The sequence below is a fragment of the Panthera tigris genome, chromosome D1 (genome assembly GCF_018350195.1).
Source record: "Panthera tigris isolate Pti1 chromosome D1, P.tigris_Pti1_mat1.1, whole genome shotgun sequence".
Taxonomy (NCBI): domain Eukaryota; kingdom Metazoa; phylum Chordata; class Mammalia; order Carnivora; family Felidae; genus Panthera; species Panthera tigris.
Window position 1 is genome coordinate 2,300,816 of NC_056669.1, and position 25,174 is coordinate 2,325,989.

A 25,174-nucleotide genomic window follows, 5' to 3' on the forward strand; every position below is an offset into this window, starting at 1 on the left:
GAGACAGAGAATCTGAAGCAGACTCCAGGTTCCAGGCTGTCAGCACAGAGCCCGAAATGAGGCTCAAACTCACAGGCTGCGAGATCATGACCTGAGCTGAAGCTGGACGCTCAACCGACTGAGCCACCCAGGTACCCCCTTTTATTTTATTTTTTTTAAATTTTTTTTAACGTTTATTTATTTTTGAGACAGAGAGAGACAGAGCATGAACAAGGGAGGGACAGAGAGAGAGGGAGACACAGAATCTGAAACAGGCTCCAGGCTCTGAGCTGTCAGCACAGACCCCGACGCGGGGCTCGAACTCACGGACCGTGAGATCATGACCTGAGCCGAAGTCGGACGCTTAACCGACCAAGCCACCCAGGCGCCCCAAGGTACCCCCTTTAAAAAAAAATTTTTTTTTAATGTTTATTTATTTTTGAGAGAGGCAGAGACAGAGAGAGAGAGAGAGATGGAGCGTGAGTGGGGAAGGGGCATAGAGAGAGGGAGACACAGAATCCAAAGCAGCTCCAGGCTCTGAGCTGTCAGCACAGAGCCCGACGTGGGGCTCGAACTCACAAGCTGTGAGATCATGACCTGAGCCGAAGTCAGATGCTTCACCAACTGAGCCACCCAGGTGCCCCATCACTGCATCTTTTTTTTAATGTAAAAAAAATTTTTTTCTGAGGAAATAAAATGAAATGTTCAGCCATCTAAGATAACTGCCTTTACCTTAAAAACAAAATAGATCCCCTCCTGATTGTAAAGAAACCACTATGTAAATATGACTTGAATTCTATCAGAGACTCATTAGGACAACCGCTGTAGTATATTTAGCTGGTAATGAAATCTTACAAAGAAGTGTAACGCAGGAAAAGGTTTTGGCTTCATTTTAACTCCAAGATCAACGAAAACATCAAAGAAAATGGTGTCTTCGGGCCACAATGGATGTGTATTTCGCACCGGATCCTGGAAGGCAGTACAGCACAGTGGTTAAGGGCCGGGCTCTGCACGAACCACGCTGACTGTGCATCCTGGTAGGCGGAAAGTGACCTACGTGCTGGCAGCCTCGGCTGCCACAGCACAACATTACCTATTTCACAGCAATAGTCCAAGGACTGAATCTCGTGTCCCCGGCACTCGCTTCTCCTTATTCATCCTGACTCGCTTCCCGTTTCCCTCCATCCTTCCCTTTAAAGTCAAAGGCTCAAAAGTCAAGGTTAAAAAAAAAAAGGCTCAAGCCTTTCTCCTCTGTCTCTCTTTTGGTCGTGGCTCTGGGTAAATGATTGCTAAGGGGGTGTGGTTATTGGGACCTCCATGAATTAAGAGCATCGCCCTAAATTCTCACAGTTTAGTCACGAACGTTTACTTGAATTGAAGTTCTATCACCGGGTCACGTGAGTTACAGTGAACGTCCTCAAAAATCCACATGAGCTTCCAGGTGCTTGGCGTCCAAACCGCGGGCTGGCGGCCACGGCCGCAGCTGGCTTGGCCCAAGAAGCAGGGAGGAGGAAGTCCTCCGACCACACTGGCCCCCACACCACGTCACCATGCTCCTGTCACCGGCCGGGGACGCGTGGGAGGAGTCCCACGGAGTCTGGACTCCAGCACCCCCCCCCCGCCCCGGGGTCTTAGTCTTAAACCCCAAGGGCCTGAGGAGCAGTTCACATGCTCTCTGGGGGCAGAGGCCAAGGCTGTTGTCCAGACTACACATCAGCGGGAAACCAAAGAAGCTCACAGTGGACAGAGGGTCCCCCAAATAGCGCGAGGTCAGCTGAAATCCGGCCACGTGGCCGGGGGACCTCTCAAAGGAGTTAAAGGGCACTGAGGTGCCCCAAGAGGCTTTCCACCTGGGCAAGTAGGTGCTGAGTCTCAAGGCCAGGGATCCCTCCCCCAGCTGCGGTGCGCTGAGCCCGCGGCACGGGGGGGCGGGGGGCAGGGGGGTGGTGGTGAAGACATGCTGAATAATTTCCATGCATAATTCATGGCTGTTTCTTCCTTCCTCTGTGAAGACATGTCATAAGTTTAGCCACAATCAATCCGGATTTAAATCGAATGAACTCCGTCTTGGGAAAGGAACCATTTTATTGCTGCTGAAGCCCTGGGAATAAGTGCGAGCCAAGCAGGAAGGGTTACATAAATGCATCAGGAAGTGTGGCCATCATCCATGACAAGTGTCACCTTCGCATCAATGGTGACGCTGGCCTGGGCATCACTGTGCGGTGATGGGGGCTGACGCGGAGGGCTGCACCTGCAGCCCGCGATGGTGGGGTCTGTGTGGTCTGCCCCGGGGGAGTGAAGAGGGCCTAGTGGCGAGAGGGGGTGGAGGGTGCGGGGGCAGAGAGGGATAGGAAGTCAGCATGGGCACCGAGCCGTTGAGGGTCTGCAGCTCGGCCCCCCGCGGGTCCCCTCACACTTGAGGCCGCATTCGTGGTTCCCACGCTTTCCCAGGGAGCAGTGAGAGCGAAACTAGCATCTGAAGCTCTTCTCCCCGTCGCTCGGGTTTCTAGCACATCAAGCGGGGAGGGGGCATGACAGGTGCCGAAGGAGGAAGCCGGGGCCTGCCTGTGCCGCACTGGGGAGGTGTGGTGAGGAGCTTCAGGCCTTGCAGAATAATAACCTGGGCAATGGCACAGCAGACGCTTCCTAGCAGGATTTGGCCAAACCCCAAGGCGCCCTCCACAACTCAGGGTGACGGACACGTCTGCCTTCCTCGTCTGGAAGCAAGACTCTTCATGTCCTTGGATGACCGTTTCCCCAATGGCAGTGGCAGAGTCCCCCCGCCCTGGCCACAAAGGGGCTAACAGCACACTCACGTTTATGCATCATCGGTTCGCCGACGGGACTAGAACCTGCGGCCCTGGGCAGCTGCCGTGGACTCCGGCCACCCTGCTTCCCGGGGCGTGGAGGCCACTGCGGCCCTCGATTTAGAGCCAGCAATAAAGGTTCCTCTGGCCGGACACCAGTAACTGCAAGGCATGACTGCAGCCGTCCCGTGGGGTGAGGGAGCTTCTAGTCAAGGGCTGGTCAGGCTGTGCAGCTGGTAGGCAGGCAGGAGGGTGAGGGGCCAGGAAGGCTGGCGGGGGGCGGGGGGGCTTCCGAGGAGGGGGCTCTGGCGTGGAGCCTCAGGGAGGCAGGGCCCGGGGACAGGCCACCCCTTCCATTCCTGCGTCAGTCTGCACAGAGGAGCACCGAGGGCGGCCAGGATGCTCCCGGGTTCATTCAAGGGCCCTGTTAATTTCAGTCCTTTACCCTCAAGTCACCTGCTGTGCATCACGTCATAATCCCGCCTTTGCCGTCCTTGGGAGTTTGGGCCCGGTCTTTTCATGGGTCTTCGACATCAGTTCGGTTTTCCAGGCTGTGTGCACAACCTGCTGGAGAGGCTGACACGTGGTCACAGAGCTGCACACGTGAATCCAGCGTGGGGCACCGCACCTATGGTGGGAGCACCGTCTTCTTGCAACCCTGGCCTCACAGCCCAGGCTGGGTGCAGCGGGTCCGTGCGTGGGGATGGGTCCTGGGGCTGAGCACCGGGAGGGGAGGCGGAGGGCGGAGGCACAGTGTTCGCTCTGCACTCTGCTGAGGCTCAGGTGCGGGAGGACGGAGAGCCAGGCTGGCCTGTTGGATCCCGGCCACTGCAGCCCGAGAACCAGGCAGCGTGAACATCTCTTCACACGCACGCCTGCCACACTCGCCATCCGTGCTATGAATTACACACCCCTCCCGGTCTCACTTCCACCGTGGAGGACACTGAGCCTCTGTCAGGTCCACAGCCACACCCGCAGTCAGTGCTGGAGCTGGACCCTGAATCCAGGCTTTTCCAAGCCTGCGGGCGCTGGGAGCCGCAGCCCGAAGATCTGAAGGGACAGGCAAAGAGTACCTCCCCCCAGCCATGCTGGAGCCTCCCACTGGGGGACTGCGTGCTGACCCAGTGACCGGGCTTCCCAGGCGCGTGGTCGATCCCGACCTGTCATTTTCAAGACGTTGCCAATGACAGACACCCGAGCATGTGCTCCGTGCCCACACACCCATTTATCAGATTCTGCTAGAAAAGTACACTGTCCTTTAGCAAACGGCAGAGAGCCTCTGTCTTCTTCAGTATTTTTTAAAAAAATTTTTTAACGTTTATTTGTTTTTGAGACAGAGAGAGACAGAGCATGAGTGGGGGAGGGGCAGAGAGAGAGGGAGACACAGAATCCGAAACAGGCTTTAGGCTCTGAGCTGTCAGCACAGAGCCCGACGCGGGGCTCAAACTCATGAGCCGTGAGATCATGACCTGAGCCGAAGTCGGACGCTGAACCAACTGAGCCACCCAGGTGCCCCAACAGGGCCATTTTCAAAGCAAAAGTGAAGCATCTTACAGAATTTTGTTAGTGGCTACAAATTAAATCAACACCTATGTACCAGATTTTTAGGGCATTAACTTCCTAGACTTACTTTGCAAGTTCTTAGTACCTTATAAAGTGCCTGGTAGGTCACTTTTTGGAGTTGTGCCATCCATTGGTCATAGATTTCTGATGTTAAAAAATGACCATTTCAGATCCCCACTTGAAACCCCACAGCCAAGAAGAAGGGGAGTGAGTGGAGAGCGTCTCATACGTTGAGAAATCCCCATCCGTTTTATGGGCACGGATCAATTTAGTGTATTTGTCTTTTTAGAAATAACTGCTAAGCACCTATTGAACTAGTTTAAAAAAATCTTTTTTACATTTATTTATTTTTGATAGACAGAGGCAGAGTACAAGTGGGGGAGGAGCAGAGAGAGAGAAGGAGACACAGAATCCAAAGCAGGATCCAGGCTCTGAGCTGTCAGCACAGAGCCCATCGCGGGGCTCGAACTCACAAACCGCAGGATCATGACCTGAGTGGAAGTCGGACGCTCAACCGACCGAGCCACCCAGGCGCCCCTCTTCTTCGGTATTTGAACAGCATAGTGAGTATCATCTCCTTCCCCAAAGTGAGGGAACCTATGTCTGTTCACAATCTTCATTTTGTCCCCACTCCTTCTTGACCTTCTTGCCCCCACCTATAAGCAGTCTTAGCCATGAAAACCAATTGGAAGCCATGCAAAGAGCTGAACGGATTGATAATTATTTGCCTTCAGAGGGAACCAATGCTGGGATTGTAGAGATTCTGTCTATAGGACAGACAAAGCCAAGACGGGCACATCTTGTTTTACTGTGTCTCGCTTGATTATGCTTTGCAGATACCGTGATTTTCCACCAATTGGAGGTCTGTGGCAACCCTGAGTTGGGCAAGTCTACTGGCGCCATTGTAAACATTTATTTGTTTGTGTTTGAGAGACAGAGGGAGAGTGGGGGCAGAGAGACAGGGAGAGAGAGAGTCCCAAGCAGGCTCCACACTGTCGGAACAGAGCCCAACACGGGGCTCAATCCCATGAACCGTGACAACATGACCTGAGCCAAAATCAAGAGTCAGATGCTCAACCGAGTGAACGACTCCGGCGCCCCTAACTGGCCCCATTTTTTCAGGAGCATTTGCTCACTTTATGTCTCTCTGTCACACTCTGATAATTCTTAACAGTACTTCAAACGTTTTTCACTATTATTATATTTGTTTTGGGGATCTATCATAAGTGGTTATGAGTCATAGAAAGCGCAGATGATGGTTAGTATTTTCTAGCAAGAAAGCGTATTTTAACGAAGCTATGAACACTGCCTTGTGGACACGATCCTGTGGGACACCTGACAGACTACAGCACAGCACATAAACCAAGCTCTCACACGCACTGGGAAACCCAAGCATTCGTGTGACTTGCCCTATCGCGGTCTTTGCTTTGTGGCTGTGGACCAACCGGTCCGGAGCCGAACCTGTGGGATCTCTGCCGTAGGCCTGTATCGTGCCTCCCAGGCTGGGCAGGCACGGCAGGGTGGTGATCCGCTTGGGATAAAGTGGAGTTAGGATAAAGCTGGGTTTCCCAGGACAGGTAGTTTCGGCAGGGGACTGCGCCCTAGGAAGAAGGCTCTTCTCCCTCAGTCCACGGGGGCACAGAGCAAACAGAGGCCTGGTGGGCATCCCCAGTGCTTCACAGGAAGAACCGGCAAGGGAACAACGAGGCCGAAACATCCACCACGAGCCAGAGCGACTGATGTGGAAAAGGCACATGTGCCTGTCCCACACTTACTCCGGCTCTCCACTGCTAATTGGAGCTTGCTGACCAACGTGAATCGAGTCACCTGCCCCGACGGGGGCGGGGAGGGGGGGTGGTCACCGGGCTGAGAGGACGATGGGTCAGGGCTTCCACAAAGATGGGCCAAAAGGAGAAAAGCAAGGGCACCAGGAGGAAAAGAACTAAAAGGGTTGCCGTCCCTGTGCTGACACCTCCCTCAACTGCCTCACTTGTGCCCGCACAGACGCACACGACACCATGGGACAATACGGTTTCTATTAATGCTCTCTGGCGAACCGAGCAGGAAATCCAGATGCTTACAAGTCACATGGGTCATACACAGTGGCTAGAGTCTAAAAAAAAAGAAGCAGCAGAAGAAGCTTTGCAAAGGAAACAGGCACCAAGCAAAACGGGGCCAGGAAAGTTTCTGGGTAAACAGATCCTAGAAAAGTTGACTACTTGCTGATTAGACTTCTAAGGAGTGAACTGATTTCACAGATACTTCAATCTGATGATATCTGGCTCCGATGCAGGAGGCTCTCCAGATTCCTCATGATGGCCTCAGGGAAGGGAGCGAAAGGGTGCACAGAGACATCCTGCTTCTGCACAGTGTTGTTTGAGTAATCACAGTAGGGGTCGCTTCCTGAGGGCCCACTGGCTTAGACAGTCTGCTCTCACTAATCCTCACACAACTTTGCAAGGTGGTTATAATTAGAGTCATTCTGCAGGGACTTGGGGGTCTACAAGTGACCTCCCCGAGGCCCCTGTTCTTAGGACATGAGCGAGAATTTTATCGCAAGTTTCCCTGACTCCCACTAAAGCATCCTCTCCTTTGTTCTATTTCTATCAAATTTGTGGTAGACAATTTTAACAATCATGAAGACAGCTTTTACTTGGTGCAAACTATGTGGTTCAGGAAGTTGAATGAAGCCATCCCTCTTTTGAGGTTACAAATTAGAAAAATAAATCCATTTTGATTTAATGTCCCCAGTATCTCTGTTTAATGTCCTGAGAGGTGGTTACAGGGGGATGCTATCTCAAGACTGATTTATCTGATTCATTGCCAGGGTCAGCCAAAAGCCTTTTGCAAGTTCCTACGCAGACATCAGATAGGCAGACAAAGAAATTTCCAAGCAATCAACGTGTGATGACTTCAGCTCGTTCTAAGCTATGTTCACGTCTTAATATATTATGAAATTATTTCCCTCATCTTAAGTCATGTTTGAAAGAGCAAAACCTGTATTTTCCTAGTCACTACACAAGAACATGATATAGAAGCAGCAACAAGTAACTAATTAAAAAATAAAAAGTATTCTGATCTACGATCTAGAAGAATTCAGAACCAATTCAAACAGTTTGATAGTAAACATATTTATTTCATTTAGTCCTCAGCTACTATGCCTGGTATTTACCTATAAATAGTTTTCAAATTAAAAAGGCAAGTGTTTTAGATCTTAGAGCTAAACAATGTCACGTAAGAAATCACAGAACTGGTATTGGAGTCTATGAGATGGGCTGATAACTGTCCCAGAGTTAGAACATCTAACCATTTAGAGGCTGTAAAAATGATGTATTTCAAACCCTGTCACTTTGAATCAATTTAGTATCAATATATTTGCTCCACTCAGTGTGGAAATAGTGATTTTTTTTTTTTTAAAAGAGGAGTGCATGTCAATTTTGGCACATGCACTAAAAAAAGGCCAACTCTTTGGGGAAGAATTTACTTCTGGTAAGTAAAACTGTAGTTCAAACCTATTAAGTTGGGGTGCCTGAACAATTATACCCATATTCTAATGACAACCTTTAATGTTGTAACAACAGCCTTCCCCCTTGCTATCATGTGTTGGATTTTTTTCTATGACAAACACACTATCATTTGGGAAAGTCAAGTTCTCCTGGAATTAAGTAAAAACACAGATCTCTTTTACATTGTTAATCTCCATTTATAAATGGCCTCTCAAAGCCCGCTCTGGTAGAGTTTGAGACTGATCATTTCTGAATTTAAAGTTGTCCAATTTCATGCTATGAACTGGGATAAAGAGGCACTGCCCTAAAGGTAAAGGACTGTGTTTCTGTTTTGTTTTTAACCAGGCTCCACGCCCAGTGTGGGGCTTGAACTCACAACCCTGATATTAAGAGTTGCGCGCACTACCAGCTGAGCCAGCCAGGCACCCCTAAAGGATTGTGTTTTAAAGAAATCACAGCTTTCAGTTAGGCCACAATAGTTACGACATGATTATACAGTTTGTAGAAGATCCATACAGCTGTTTACCTAACTAGGGACAAGTTTGCTATATGATTAGCATATTCGTTAGAAAAAGTAATGCAACTTGAACTTGAAACAACTTTTTTTTTTAAACTTTAAGGCAGCTTTGAGGTGAAAGTATGAGGCTGAAATTACTGGTAAAAATTGGGTTTGGGAACTGCAGTTATGTATGGATTTCGATTATCCGTGCTACCGTTTTCTCCATACCCTCTAAGAAACTTAACGTTAGATATGTTAACTTGTTCTATCTTCAGTCCAGAAGCTTTTACAGGCAAGTTTGAGCTTACCTATTACCCATGAGTTTTAGAAGTGTAGACAGTGAGGGGCGCCTGGGTGGCTCAGTCGGTTAAGCGTCCGACTTCAGCTCAGGTCATGATCTCGCAGTTTGTGAGTTCGAGCCCTGCATCGGGCTCTGTGCTGACAGCTCAGAGCCTGGAGCCTGCTTCAGATTCTGTGTCTCCCTCTCTCTCTGCCCCTCCCCTGCTCACGCTTTGTCTCCCTCTGTCTCTCAATAATAAACAAACGTTAAAAAACAATGTAAAAAATGTAGACAGCGAGGTCACCAAATCCGCCTTGCAATAAACCATAGAAGCAAAGCATATAGTTTTCTACCCAATATTAACCGTTTCTACTTTATTATAACAGTTCTTCACCCAGTGTGTGCGTGCTTTATTTTACAATTATAAAACTCTGTGTTTTGTACATTCGCATTTAAGGCTCATCTTTGAGCACCTCTCTTGGGTATCAAGAGAAGTGCCCCTTTGATGAGCATAGGCAATCAGAAGAATGGAAATTCCATAGTTACCCAGAACTGATGTTTGTTTTTGCACAACATCGTTAAAAAATGATCACATCCACGAGAGGGAACGTTTTTAGGAATCCTAGCAAGTTCACTCTTTATTTGGCATCCAGTGGACCTCCCTTGTCTGTAACCATTTTTCTGTTCCTGCTGTTCCTTCACCGCTCCCTTTCCTCTACACCAGAATATAAACCATGAATTTGTATTTTTAAGTTCTCAAAGCTGAGAACGACAGCTGGAATATTAAACGGGACTTGTCTGTGTGTGTGAGAGAGATACACACAGGTGGCCCAGCATCAGTGGAATGATAAACAACCAACCAGCACATTTAGAACAGTGCACAGACAGTGGTGACTCACCAGTGTTAAGTGACAAAGCACAGATCTGCCTTCGAGCCGTTTTAAACAAGAGCTTAAGAAGTCAGACCTGAGCCAACAACGGAAAGAAATGTTTACTCTGTCAGAAATAACTGGAATGTCACCTTGAATGCTCTCGCAAGGTTCTATCAGTAACCAAAGGCATTCTTAACAAAGCCTCCTTCATCAGTCTGTGGGGTGGGTTTCTATAAACTTTGGAAATATGCTCATGCTGGATTATTAGCATCTTCAATTCACAAACATTAATTGAGCACCTAAAACGTGTCTGAGGCTATGCCAAGAACCCGACATAACGGGATGAACAATGCCTAAAATGGTGGCTCTCAACCCTGGCGGCCTCTCAGGATCAATCTCCATTGGCCCCCCCTGGGAGCCATGAGTCGGGGTGTCTGGGACTGGACACCTGCAGCTTCTCACAGCTCCCCAGTCGAGTGGAGACGAGACCCTTAGGTCCTGGGATCTCCCATTCCCTCAGAGAAAACCCCACGCCACAATAACAGTGCAGGAGCAGGACACAGAAATGCTGTGACGTCCCAAGTCCTCCAAATGCTGGGGTGGTGGACTGCACAGGGAGGGGACGAGGGACAAGGAAGGCTTCGCCAGTGACGTGATACTAACATCCTTCAGGATTCTACGTAGCCAGAGTGAGCTAACACTTCTTGAACAAGCGCGCGGGGCTGGCTGTTCTCGACGGCACCACTAACAATCATTGGAGGCCAGTGTGGTCACACTCATGGTGCCAATGAGGAAACTGAGGCACGGGAAGGCCAGGGACTCACTGAAAAATCACCAAACTTGTAAGTGGTAGTGGTAGGATCTGAACCCAGACGCTCTGCCTCCAACACGACATAACTTCCGAGGGAAAGAACGTAATGGATTTCGATGATTTTTAAATTGTAAGAATCCAACAACCACGTGTCAAGAAGAACCACCCCTCAGATAGCCGTGGTGACTAAGACCCTTGAAGACAGAGTGGGAGCTTATCATTTCCTTGTCTGACACCATGGCTCCTATTCTTCTGGAGGTTTCACAGCACCGTGAACGTTTCACTTTCCTTCGAGTTGACCGTAGAAGAGACTCAAAGACAACAACACCACAGAGATGCAATTTCTCCTCTGTTGAATCCCACCTGAGCCCTGGGGACACTGTATGAGCTACAGTGACCTGACTATTAGGGCACATCTCTGTAACGTCAGGGCCACCGGTGACTCTCCTGCCCACCCTTGAACTCTACCTTTCAAGTATCCAGGATGTCAGACGTGAGCCATAAGCAACAGACCCAGCGGGCGGTTAACGGATTGGCCATTCCAGCCCAAATGCTCTGAGGGGCTGTGCCCACTAACACACACATTACCTATGCCAGCTGGCCAGGCTCACAGTTCTTACAAGGACCCCTGACATTCTGAAATGTACCAAACGAGCCCTATTTTAGCTAAATACCTTCACATCTACGATGCAAACGAGGCAGACGAGACTTTGAGAGATAAAACTTTCACGACAAATTTTAGCAAATAAAGCAAGAACATAATAGGCTAGAAATTACCATGTTATTCAAAAAAAGGTAACGACAAGATAGTTCTCTATTAATTTCATTTAAACATTCAAAGAAACATTATCAGATCACATCACTCAGATGTACAAGGAAGATATGATTTTTTTGAGTTTCAGTATTACAGCGTTAACTCAAGATGTTTTCTCATGAATGTTCTTCTCCCCTCCCTTCGTTATTCTTTCCTGGAACCCCCAGTTGAATGCATACCCACACTTGTGCAAACCATCCCAGGTCTTCTGTTTCTTTTTTGGGACATTTATATCCTATGAAGAGTCCAGAGTACTGAGCACACAGGAGACCCTCTTGAAAACCCCTTTTAGAGTAGACACTGAATGGGGACGGGTGAAATCCTCTAGAAGTTCTGACTACTGCTTAACTAGGAGCCTATCCTGCTGGCTGAGTCCTGAGTGAAAAGACTCCTATCCATCAGAGAGGCACAGGAGGCAAGAAACTGTGACTCCCACTTCCTCTCTGCTGCCTACTGGCCACACAGCCTGTGCCAAATTATCTACCTCTCTTGATGGTGAGGCTAGTCATACCTTGCTTGCCGAGAAGCAAGAAGCTGGTCCAGAAGATTTTACAAGGGTTTTTTCCCAGCTCCTAACGACGACGTGTCTTTGAACCAAACCTTTTGTAATCACATACACACAACACAGTTTGGGATTAAACACGGAACTTCCTTAGAAGGTACTATGGAAAAGGTATGTGATAAATCTGGCAGGAATCCTCTCATTTTAGTGAGTTAAATAGATTCCATTTTTTCGCTCTCGCTGAGTACTGCTATCTATGTTCCTATCGGCTTACAAAGAACCTCCGGGGCTGTGTTTCTTACCTTTTGACTTCCTGTCATGGTAGGACCTCCCTCGATAATGGGGGGTTTCCAAGTAGAGATTCTCAAGGTCTTCTCGCCACGATTCTGGATTGAAGTGCTTCAGCAGGTCCTCCACGGTATCGAATTCTGCGACTGTTTTGTCCAGAGCGTCCGCAGTGAGAGTGGGGTCCGTTACTGATGGAGAGTGATAGGATACCCCCTAGGAGTGACACACAGCTCAGTGTACTCAGAAAAAGTCCAGTGCTACGAAATACAATGGTCACGCAACTACACGGGAGGAACATCGACAGGCTTTTGATCCTAAGACGTTATGTGTGTAAATATCACGTGAAAGTTCTCTGCCAGAGTCTTGAATGACAGCAACTGACTGGGAAGTGAGAGTCATTCACAGTTTTGCAAATCACAACCAGGGAGGTTATAAAACTTCTAGTTCATCTGAAATATAATCATTACGAAGGTATTGACTAAATGGCAAGATCAAAATGACACCATCTCATTTCTTGGTTCAAGGTCCCAAATCATCCATGTTGGCATCAACAAACAACGATTAGGATTTCAATTCTGAACTCCTTCCGTGGCAACTTTGGCAGAATCCATTCTATTCCCCCATGTTTAGCCTCCATGTCTCCCCTGCACAGGTCACCTGGCATGACAGGGGTTGTGTGAGTGGGGTTTGAATGTCCTCTGGAGACAATCTGATACACTGTGGTACTTTAGCCAGGTTATTTACTGTCAACAAGGATAGTTAGTCTTCACCAAGACTGGGAGATTCTCACGGGAAGCACACATATATATTTTTAAAGTGCTGTTGCTTGCTAGTGATCCCAGCTGTCGTTAAAATATTCTCAGAAATACTCTTTAAATAGGGACTACAACATCACAGAGAGTCTGGAAGAGATCACGCATTTTGCCATGGGTTATGTCCCCACAGAAGTTTCCAAGCACTTACTTCACTAACCCTTGTATAATCTAGAGGCAAATGAGCCATGATTCAAACATCTCTGTAAAGATTCATGACCCATTAACAGGGAGATAGAGAGCACAGAGCCTCAAATGGTTTCAAAGTGTCTTTAAAGAAACTGCCAGACAAATAAGAAGCCTCAAGGGCAAACATCTATCACTTCGGGAAAAGGGGAAATAACAAAAACCTTTCGGGTAATGTTGTCTCTTTTTAGCCAGTCAAGGTCCAAGGTGTGTCAACAATGATGAATGACCGCCTGCCTCCAGAGGAATGGTGGTCCCTCTTCAGCAAGACTAAGGGGTCTTGTAAAAGCACGAACCTGCCCCTGGTGCATCTTAGGAGCGGTTTTCAAATAGGTCCTGTAGCGGAAAGGGGGTGAGGGGAGGTGGAGTTTGGGGAAGAGGCAGCGAGACCTGAGCTCCGCTGGTGAAGGTAGGAGGCCAGCTCTCTAATCCAGGTGCGTGTGTGTGTGTGTGTGTGTGTGTGTGCGCGCGCTCATGTGGGTGTGTGTATGAGTGGGTACGTGTGCATGCGTGTGTACATACATGTATGTGTGGGTATCTGCGTGCGTGTCTGTCTTCCTGTGTGTGTGCGTGTATGTGTGGGTATGTATGTGCGTGTCTGTGTGGGTACACGTGTGCACGTGTGTGTGTGGATGGGTACGTGTGCATGCGTGTGTGCATGTGTGTGCGTGTCTGATACAAACTGCATCCCGGCTATGCCACATCATTCCTGTTTCCATCCTTCTTGGCATCAGGTGCTAGAGTCAGACATTATGCTTCCGTATCAAAATTTCAAATTCCCATCCAACTTTGTATTATCTGGATAATCTACAGTCTACCTGGCTCATATTCACCAGGTGATTTACATTTAGCCTTGCATCACGATCATGTGGGTCTAAAATCCAAAAATTCACAAAGAGCTGGCCAAATTTGGGTGCAGGGCAGCATATAAAAGCTTTGAAATTAAAACGCCTCCCTCTTTTTCTGAAACCAAAGCAGGAACACGAATGAAGCCATGCTCATGCACGTGGAAGGAAGCCTCTTACGATGGATCTGGGGGGCTCTGGGCAAAACGTTTCCTGGGCTTGCTCCTGACTGTGCCGAGAGCTTGTGTGTCCCTAGACATCGCTTCAGGAGAAAGCCCTGGGTGGGGGTTCTTAGTCCCTGAGGGGGATGGGAAACTAATGTCTCCCAACATTAGTCTGAAAAGCAAGTCTGAACAAACCATAGGTAAAATGTGAAACCGTCCTCGTGTGACAGAAACACCAGGTTAGGAAATGAGGTGAAGGACGACTAGATGACCTCATAAACCCACTGGAACATTTGTATTTCTGGGGTAATCGTTTAAAAATTATTTTTATGGGAGAGAACTCACTGGGTATGCCCCCTCTCCGTGGCACCATAGATCTGATTTCATTACAACCGAATGACTTTAAAATGTTAACGATTTATAAAAAAAAGAAAAATACCCTGAAAATGATAAGCCATTCAAGAAACACAAAATACGGCTTATACAAAGTTCATGGCGGGTCCAAGGGTCCTTACTCGTATTCCAGAGGGTTCCTGAGAACCAGAACGCTGAGGGACACGACTCTGGGTCCCTGCTCTTTCTAGAGGGCTGAGCAGCACCTGGCCTTGGAACTGGGCCCAGAAAAGTGACCAGGGGATGCGGACCCAGCAATGAGCTTCTGGAGATCCTCCCGATGGACGGCACAATCTTGCTCTCAAGAGGACCCGGGTTATCCTGAATTCGCTAGGGGTCCCTGAAGCATGTAAGCTTCCGCACTTGGGGCAGGAATGTCTACACCACTCCGAGCCATCACGTGTACGATGCTGGAGAAGCCAGGGGACTTGACAGAACAGCACGCTGGGGTCCAGGGGCAAAAGCGGCCACCGGCATCCACTTGGAATTGCCAGTCCCAGAATGCCACCTGGCCAAGCTTTCCACCGAGCCTGCTCCCGGGACTAAGGTATCACCTGCCTCGGTTCCATTTTCGCCTGCCTGACAATGACTCCTGCACTTAGCTAGGTTCAGAGTGTGCATTCGGGACTATCACAAACAAATAAAACACTCTCAATATCGCCATCAGAAGCCTCACCGACCTCTTGAATGGGTCATGTTGTTCTAGTCCAGTGGACACGCCAGGTGAACGAAAGAGCCACAGAATCCATAGCTAAGGAAACCCTGCCACCTGAAGGAAGTTTCTCAAAAATTCCCCAGAGAGCAAGGGATAGCCCATCCATCACATGAAAAAAGAATCAACTCTGACTCGGCCGTACGGACGCAGGTGAGAGCCACGGGCAGGCTTTCGCCGCGCTTTTGTGCCGCTAACGAACACCTGCATTTATGACCTTGTATTTTACTGCTACACGGGTGCTACTCACAGGACTGGCGAAAACAAGGTCTGTTCTTTCTGAACAAAGGGAAGTAGCTTACAGAGGAATAACTACATTCGCGGGGAAGAACATGGGGGTGTGGACCACATTACGGTTTCAGGGGGGTTATGTTTCATTTCCCATTCAGAGGGCACATGCCTGGTTTGCACTTAAGCTGTCTTGCTGTAAACACTGGGATTTCTCACATCTGAAAAGATCCCTGAAAAGGCGAAGGTTCCAAGTGTCTCCTGGATTATCCAGAAACACTCTGGCAAAATTCCCCACTTGAGCCTATGCCACGGACCAGTCTGATGTGTCTGCTGTGCCTGGACGCTCCTCTAGCTGGAACCTTCTGCTCTGAAATGGATAGATACTGAAGTCCTTGTCCGTCCCTTGTTCCTGCAGTGGGTACTGGGGTTTCCTGGTGCATGGCATCGCCCGCTATAATCTACGTGAAATGGTAGAGCTCATCGCGACTGCAACATGGCTTCTGGTGAAGCTAACAGATCCTTCCACAGCTGGAGCTGTTTTGGGCTTGACCTTAGCTTCCCCATCAGTTTTTTTTTTTTTTTTTCTGGCAACAGAAAACTAAATTACTTACGGAGATAGAGCTAGTGACGGACTCCCAGTTGGTCTCTGAGGCTGCTGCGGGTTGGAAATCTTCCTAGAAGGCAAGAAACATCCATGTGAGTCCATCAGACCTCTGTTTCGTTCATTATGTGCACAATTTCAGTATCTCAGCCATCTAAAGCTTCTTCCAACTAACTGACAACAGAAATGAGGGTGCCGTCTTGCTGGACAGGTCACCATTTGTCTTAGGCACCTCTCCTCAGGAACGCTTCTCATTCAAGACACGGACATTTATGGACATAATGGATACAGTCACATTCACTCATAAGGGCTGGTGAAATGGAAAACGTGCAGACAGGAGTTCAGATTTTAACTCGGTCACCTGCAGGCTGTGTGACCTCAGGCAATCTACTTAACCTCTCCGATCCTTCTCTTCCTCATCTGTAAAAGGCTGGTGCGGGATGCTCCAAGAAGAGGGTAGTTTTGAGAGGTGCATGCACTAATTATGTAATTATAACTCGCACTTAATAAGGTGCCTCATAAAGAGTAATAACAGTCATTATCAGTATTGTTTATCTGGTTTGAACTCGGTTCTGCATCATGTTCAATCCTGCCGACTGAGCTGGTCTACGGTATCAGCGATCTTTCCAAAGATAAATTAACCGACAACGGGCCATTCCTGACTCTATCAAGAAATGTCAGGCAGAACGGCAGGGGAAGGAAATGGCTGTGGAGTGACAAAGTGCTACCCGAGGAAAGAAGGTAATGGGCAGACCTGAGACAGTTATCTCAGAGAAACCTCAAAGGGTTGGTGACAGCAATGGATCTTGGAGAAAGAAACTTCTCCTAAAAGACAAATGGGTCTCCAATTGGTATGTGACTGTCTTGCTAATTACTCTAGCAGCAGTAACTGTAAAAAACAGAGTGGGAAGGAAAGCTGATTCTACCATTTTTACACGTCACAGACGGTTTCTTGAACCTGCTAAAATAAAGCGAGTCAGGTGAGGTCTCCTAGCCAGACCAGAGCGTATGTGAAGATGATGTTGAGGAAAATTCTGATACTCAAATCTGCCGGCTTATTTACCCAAGTATACTTACTGAACGAGAGCTAAGTATCAGGTCTAAATTTCATTAACATTTCGAGGAGCTAGAAATGCACATGTTAATTGCTCATGATGAGACTGGTTTATGTATAAATGCCTGTGTTAGAAAAATTTAGTTGTTTACTAAGAGAGAACTAAGTCAAGCGTGGGGTTCAAGGAATGAACATCTATTAAAAACTGGCTAGATGTCATTATTCTGGTCTCAACTTCAGGAAACATGAGACAGAAAGAGAAATTGGGTCTCTGCACTCTGCAAGACAGGATTCTCATAAAAAGGACATGGAGATCCCACAGGAAACGGATGCATGCAAACAAATGAAGGTTGGTATTTATGGAAGTCTTCCAAGCAGGTGAGCAGGTGACGTTGGGCAAGAGAGACAACAGCTTCTCCATGTCTTGAAGGGGCTCCTGGTGGGAGGACAGATACCAGGTAGGATAAGTACCTGAGGAACCCTCACATCGTGGGATTTTCATTTTCATTCATTCATTCAATATTTGCTAATCACCAATTATGTGATACATTCTAAGCGGAGGGTAGAATCACGGAACTAAGAAACGACACCTTCCCTCTAGGATGTCAAAAGGTAAACACATAAACGAACAGGTAAGTAACATGTGCAATAAACTTATGTGGGACCTGAGAAGAAGTGGGCTTAGAAAAATCTGACCCAAGAAGGTGACTCTTGAGCTGAGTCTTATAGACTCAGGTAAGTAGATAAGGGAGGAGAGCGTCACTTGTAAGAAAGGTGGGGTACAACACTCAAGGAGAGACTGATGTCTAGACAAGGGTGAGGAACATACACAGAAAAAAGTTGTTCCTGGGGAAAGTTAACGAGTCCTGTTGGGCACGGCATGTTTGAGGTGCCCATGCAACATCCAGGTAGAGATGCTGAGGAGGCGATTTGCTAAATGAGAGTGGGCCATGTGAGGGAGACCAGGACTTTGGAGAGAGATTTGAGAGTCACCAGCACAAAAATCCAGTGATGGGTTATGTTGACCATGCATGAAAATCACAAGAGCGACAATCTTAAAATCTTGTAGCTGGAAAGAAGTTTACTATTATCTAGTGCAATCTTTTCATTTTAATGATCAGAAAACCAATTCTCAGAGACATAAACGGTATGGGTGTGCTCCATAGCATGTGGCCAACTTCTTGCAAAGCTAGGAGCACTAGAACTTGTTTCTAAGTACGAGCTGGGTGATGATCTTTCACATCATTGTAGCTGGCTTGGACGAAACAGTGTCCAAAGGGAAGTTAAAAGAAAAACAGGAGAGGCATAGAGCAGAATATTGGTGGAAGCTTCTATGGGGATACCCTTTGAGGTATTCTTAGTTAGATTTTATATCTATACTTCCTAAATTGTGTGACTTCAATTTACTTCATTTTCTTGCATAGGTATATGGTAAAAATGTCTGTTAAGCACTTTTTAAATATAAAGTGTCTTTATGCCCACACACCTAGACAAATACTACACAAAAACACTTTTCTCTTCTTTACTGTCTGGGCTACAGGATTCCAGCTAAAAACTTTAACATGTAAAAATGACAGAGGATTTCATTAACCTCCAGATAAAAAGTAAATTTATCTTCTCTTAGCAACATGATTATTAGACACTTAAAAGAAACCAACCTTCTTTTAGGTTATTTCAAAATTTGCCATTAATTATAAATGGCATATTTAAAATGAGCTTATAAAAAGGAAAAATGCCTCTCCAAGGAATAAAATGTAGAACCTATGAATTTTAGAGCTGAAAGGTCAGTCTTGGCAGGGGAAGGAACATAACCATTTGCTGTCTAAATCTATCCTTGACATGATGATCTCCTCCACCATAATCTCCTAAGGCCGTGCTTCTCAGTCACTAGCTTTCTCCAGGCTACACTGTCTCCAGAGCCCAGAGTCTGTACTCCACAGGATGGCCATGGTGGCCTTGTCTTTTGCCACCTTACTGAAAAATAACTGACATAGAACGCCATGTAGGTTTAAGGTGCACAAAAAGATGATCTGATATGTGTATATGTTGCTAGATGGTTACCACAAGAAGGTTGGTTAACACATTGAGGGCTTCACATAATTAAAATTGTGTGTGGGTGTGTGTAGTGAGACTATTTGAGAATACTCTCTCTTGGCGACTTTCAAGTATATAATACAGCATCGTTAATTACATCAGCATGCTGTGCATTAGACCCCTAGACTTTTATTCACCTTATAATGGGAAGTTCGTGCCTTTGGGCCAACAACTGCCCGCTTTCCTACTTTCTTGACCCTGGAAACCACCACATGACTTTATTTCTGTGAGTCTGGCTTTTTTTTTAATCTTAAAAAACATTTTAAGGAACCTCTATGCCCAACGTGGGGCTCAAGTTCACGACCCAAGCCCAAGAGTTGCACGCTCCTCCAACTGAGACAGCCTTTTTTTTTTTTTTTTTTTTTTTTTTACAGTATACATATAAGTGAGATTTATACAGTTTTGTCTTTTTCTACCTGACTTACTTTACTCAGCCTAGTGTCCTCAAGGCCCATCTGTGTTGTCTCAAATGCAGGACTTCCTTCTGCCTCATGGCTGAATATATACATCTCACATCTTCTTTACCCATTCCTCTGTCAGTGGGCACTGGGTTGTTTCCACATCTTGGCCATTGTGAATAATGCTGCAGCGCACGTGGAGGGTGAAGGTACCTCCTCAATACCGTGATTTAGTTTCTTTCAATTGTATAACTACAAGCGGGATTGCCGGGTCATACGATAGGCTTTTAATTTCTTGAGGAACCTCCCTACTGTTCTCCACAGTGGCTGGACCAGTCTGCATTCTCACCAGCAGTGCACTAAGGTTCCATTTGTCCACATCCTCACCAACATCTGTCACCTCTTGTCTTTTGGATACTAGTCATTCTAACAGGTGTGACGTGATACCTAATTGTGCTTACGATGTGCATTCCCCTGCTGGTTAGTAATGGTGAGCATCTTTTCATGTCCCTGTTGAGCATTTATAGGTCTTCTTTGGAAAAGAAATGTCTCTTCAGGTCCTCTTCCCATTGTTAAATCAGATATTTATTTATTTATTTATTTATTTATTTATTTATTTAATTTTTGCTATTGAGTTACATGAGTTCCTTATATATTTTGGATGTTAACCTCTTTTCAGATATGTGGTTTGCAAATACTTTCTCCCATCCCATAGGCTGCCTCTTCATTCTTCTGTTTCTTTTGCTGTGTAGAAGCTTTTATAGTTTGATGTAGTCTCACCGCTTATTCATTGCCTTTGCTTTTGATATCATCTCCAAAGAAAATCATCACCACGACCAATGTCTAGGAGCTTTTCCCTTATGATTTCTTGTAGGAGTTTTCCAGTTTCAGGTCTTATATTTAACTTGACTCTATTTTGAGTTAGTGTTTGTGAGTGGCGTTAAGATACGGGTCCAACTACATTCTTTTACATTTGAGTATCCAGTTTTCCCAACACCATTTCTTGAACGGAGTACCTTTCCCCAACAAGTATTTTTAGCTACTCTGTGAAAAATTAGCTAACTGTAGATGGATGGGTTAATTTCTGGGCTATTTGACTCTACTGGTATCTTTTAAACGTGTAGATCAACTCACTTCTCTCTTCTGCTTAAATCCCTCCAACAGCTTTCCACTGTACTTGGGATCTGGTCTTGTACAAGGTGGCCCCTGCTTGCCTCATCTGCAGCGTCTCTCTCTGATTTGAGGTTCCACGTTTCCCACATACTCTACTCCCACCAAAATGGCCTCTTACCATCTTTCAAATAACACTCCGGGGGTCCTCCCTTAGGTCAAAATCTGCTGCTGTTCCCTACATCTGGGATGCACTTTCTGCAAGTGTTACAGGGACTGGCTCCTCATTATTTTATGCTCACATAGCACATCTGTAGAGAACCCTCCTTGAACATTTTATTTAAGATACCCCCACTCTTGGCCACTCAAGCCACTTCATTTGCTTCATTTTCTTTCAAGCATTTACGACAGTCTGAAAGGGTGTTGTATTTGGTTTTCTGTTCATTATCTCTTTCCCCAGCTGGAGTGCATGCTCTGGAATGGCAGGGAGCTGATCTCTTCTGTGCTCTATGCCAAATTCTTAGCTGAGTTTTGGGTACATGCTCCCATGTCACTGGGCCCCAGGGTACATTCAGGGATGACGTCCGCCCGCTTTCCCGGCCACCCCGTCCGGGCAAAGCAGCACTTTCCAGTCGGAGCCCATTCTGATCAGCTGTGCCTGTGTCACACTGCCTCCTGCATATTTTTAGTATCATCCTGGGTAGACAGCTTGCTTTTGCAAGCTCCAGGCTAACACGAGACGAACTCCTCTACTGTGGGGTCTCTTGACAGAGCAGTGCCTTTAGCATTACTTAAATGCTAAAATAGAACCAACAGTGAATCATCACTTAAAATGTATCACAACGGTCCAGCCTACAAAAACACGTCTCTGTCCTTTGTGACAACAAATTGGGATTCATGCTTTCGAAGCCGTGTCCCATCCTTCCAAGGAGAGGGAACTATTCGCTGGCTCTAAGAGGTAGGTACCAATTCAGCGCTTTGTTTCCTTACCTCCTGCTGCTCCAGTGGAGTCTGTTTCATCCTGAAAGGAAGGAGATGCTATTTCGGCTACTTGGTTCCCTCAGTCCCTGCAGGGACAGCCGTGGGTGACTCATTAAGATGGTATCTAGGGGTCCAAGCCCTCCCTGGACCGAAGAGCAAACTGCAGTCCCGAGAGCCAGAGGGACTGTCGAGCATCTCTGAGCTAATCACGGCTGCAGTCAGGACTACAGTCCAAGAAGCTATTGATCTCTGAGCCGCATGCTTTCCAAGCCGCCCAGCGACGGCATGCGTCATCCTGTCGGCACCATCCGAGTCTACGAAGAATTCATTTATGGCATCACAAATAACTTATTCTCAGTTTACGTCCTCACGTTATAATACTTCAGGACCACATTCTGGCAGTGAAACTCATTATTTGGGATTTTGAAATGAAACCCGCTCCCTTAAGAGTCTATTTGGAGTAGTTTTGAAAACATGGACATGATTCTGAGATCTGTATTTTTTAAATGGCTTGGTTTTGAAAGATTGATTTGTGTGAGAAAACAGTTACATACTAGGAAGTTGGGGAGGTACGTAAAAACAAAAACTTAAAAGTATACGAAAACATAGATGGGTATTTGTATAACTGCAGTGTGGAAGAGATAAAATCCTAAGCATGAGCGCGAAAGTGAGAAAGCGTAAAAGTCGATACACCTCACGCATACTAAACGTTGCACAAATCCAAAAATACCAACAACAAAATTGAAAGCATAAACCGGCAGATATACTTGTACCAGACATAACAGAGAAACAGTTAATATCCTTACATGAAATCGTTACATCCTTAAAATGAAATGATTTCTTATACATGAAAGGTTGTGAGAGTATGCTTCATATCATACAAATCTGCTAGAAAAATGTACCAACAGCTGATTGAAGCACGACTGAAAATACATTCACAACAATAAAAAATAAACAATAAAAAGTGTGAGCACTTACCTCTAAAAGCCTTATGTTATATTATTAGATTGAATAGTGTTACCCATGTATTCTCCGGTGGAAAATAGAAGCATCTTTGGTAGAGATAATTCTCATCAGTTACGACAGAGAACTGTTCAAAGTGGGACAGTAAAGAAGTGTTCTAGAATTATGACATTTGATTCCACCTAAAATGTGGCTAATGCAACACCAACTTTTGATGATATAAAAACGGCCAGGGAAACAGGCAGGGAGCCATCAGCTCAGGGCCGGACAGGCACCCGTCCAGCTCCGTGTCAGGACGGCTGACTCACAGGCTGGAGACCAATCGAGCCGCGGGTTCGATAACACTACAGGCCATGGGTATTCTCACCGATCATCTTCACTATCAAAGACTGAGACATGATTGGGAACTTCATTCCAGACAGGACATGGCCGGATAACCCCTCCTGGCCATCAGTCACCCTGGGGTCATCCCAGAGCGAGGTGCTATATTCCACGTGGACACGGGGAACATCCCCTCCCTCGCCCACCAAGGCGACCAGTCACGGAATGCCGACGGCGGGTGTCCACGTGAGTCCCCGTCCTGAACCTTGACAGTGGATCTGGGAACAAGTGTCTTTGGAGACAGTTGTTGGCAGGCCAGGACTCTAGCCTGGAAGCTAACTGGCTGTACCACCTGTTCCCGGATCTCAACAGGGGATGGCTGTTCACTCTCAGCCTGGGTGGCTACACTGTATGTGAGTAGATGAGCCATAACCGGTTCACTGCTTGGGAGGATGATTTCTTCCACCTCTTAGAGCAAAAAATACGCGCTTACTTGGAGATTTTAAACAGCTTTCAGCCAAAACAATGCTTAACTTACCAAGGATGACTTATTTGGGGAAAGTTTTGAAGGACATTTGTCAGGGCATTTTCTTTTATTGTGAAAATTTTTCTTGGGTGTGAGGTTTCATATTTCTTCCTCAGAGACACAGAACACAGAATTTCCTCTCCTAACTCTGTCTGTGCTTCTTGGGTAAGTGCGTACGTAGAGGTCTTTCTTTTCAAATGTGAAAGAAATAGAGGGATTTGTCTGGATTCATAAAACGGTAACAAACAAATACACTATCACAATTTATTCCTTAAGTGATTCTTCATTTGTTCGTCACACTCTGCTCATGACCCACTGAGGAAAATCAAATAAAGCTAAAATTGGAGGCTGTGCCCTGAGATGACTCTATGGGAAAGATGTTTTAGAAGAAAGACTTCTGAGACTTTAGTACATGAATTTCTGGCATACAGTGCCATCAGTGCGCATGCAAATAATGACACGTCCATGACTGAACGTCTATGGAAACAGAATAAAACAAAAATGAAAATCCTTAGGTTCAATCCTAGTCTGTGATCCAACCAAACCTTTACAAGTGTATCTCATTATATGCTCATCATTGAATCAGCTCTTTTCTAAGTAATATGGGAAAGGCCAGCTTTTATTGGCAACGACATCTAGTACAAGTATATCGAGAGTTCAAGAATCAATAATCAACAAGAATCAAGAAGCGTATTTCAAAGTTAGAGAATTGGCCTCTGAAATTATTAACATAACTTCTTAGAGCTCTGAGAAGTCCTGGGTATGAGTCATCTGCTACTGGAAATAAAATGCTAATAAAATAAATAATCTTTAATAACAAATATCCCCCACAGATAGGACACACTTGCAGCTTTCCACTAATTCAAGAGTTGGTTTCACAACTTTTCAACCATATTATAATTTCTACTTTTTAGAGAGAAAGAGTGTATGAGGGTGGAGAGACACAGAGGGAGAGAAAGAGAGGGAGGGGGGAGGGAGAGAGAGAGACAGGGGGAGAGGCAGAGAGAGAGAGAGAGAGAGAGAGAGAGAGAGAGAGTGAGAGAATCTCAAGGAGGCTCCATGCTTACCACAGAGCCTGACACAGGGCTCAATCCTACACCCATTACTGACGATAGAGTAAAATGGTTTAATTTAGATCTAGGATTCGTCAACAAATCATCCATGAAATTTTGATGCCAATGTCCAAGTATTTTTTTAAAAGGCATTTTTCCTCCTATGTTGTAAGACCAGGTACTTTCTATATCTGATTTCTTTAGACTGGACTTAGCGTGGCGAGCTATTACAACAAGATGAGCAAAGATTAGACCAAACTCAAGTGCAATGGCCAAAGAGGAAAGGCTTCAGCAGGCAGCGAAGAAGACATCAACTCAGCGAGGGCATCATGGGGGCCACAATACAAAGCTAGAGAAGGGTGCAGGTGTGTTTGTAGACCGAGAGTGAATCTACCGTGATAGAAAACGATGAACAGCCTCCAGTTAGTGCTTGTGTACTATGGCCAGATGAAAACATAATGAGCCTCGAGAGGAGAGATGGATGGGCTAGAAGCTTGATGAAATTAACTCTGTGTTACCCAAACAAGGACAAAATGCAACTCTGCTCATAGCTTTCGCTGTGCTTGATACGGACCAAATGATAAACGAACATTTAATTTTCATCTAGAAAGATCCTGCCAGAGGTCTTTCTTCAACGTGTTGCTGGAGAGCTAGGTGCACATTTCAATTTGGTTAACGGCTCTTGTGAACGCGATCAAGTTGTTTGGTATTAAGAAAGCTCTACGACTCATCACTCTGCAGTGACAGCTGCCTTTTATGGAGCACCGATCACACGCCGGGCACTGTCTGAAACGCTTTGAGTACATCATG

The 25,174-nt window shown here is 46.3% G+C and overlaps 1 protein-coding gene across 3 annotated transcripts in view; it reads right to left on the bottom strand.

Annotated features, from left to right (window-relative positions):
- PDGFD (platelet derived growth factor D) overlaps positions 1 to 25,174 on the bottom strand; it is a 221,345-nt gene that overhangs the window by 12,944 nt on the left and 183,227 nt on the right. For all 3 annotated transcript variants that reach the window (XM_042957827.1, XM_042957826.1, XM_042957828.1), the window contains exons 4-5: positions 15,876 to 15,938; positions 11,936 to 12,134 (exon numbers count right to left, since the gene is read on the bottom strand). In XM_042957827.1, coding sequence (XP_042813761.1) covers positions 11,936 to 12,134; positions 15,876 to 15,938 — 262 coding nt within the window. The remainder of the gene's footprint in view (positions 1 to 11,935; positions 12,135 to 15,875; positions 15,939 to 25,174) is intronic.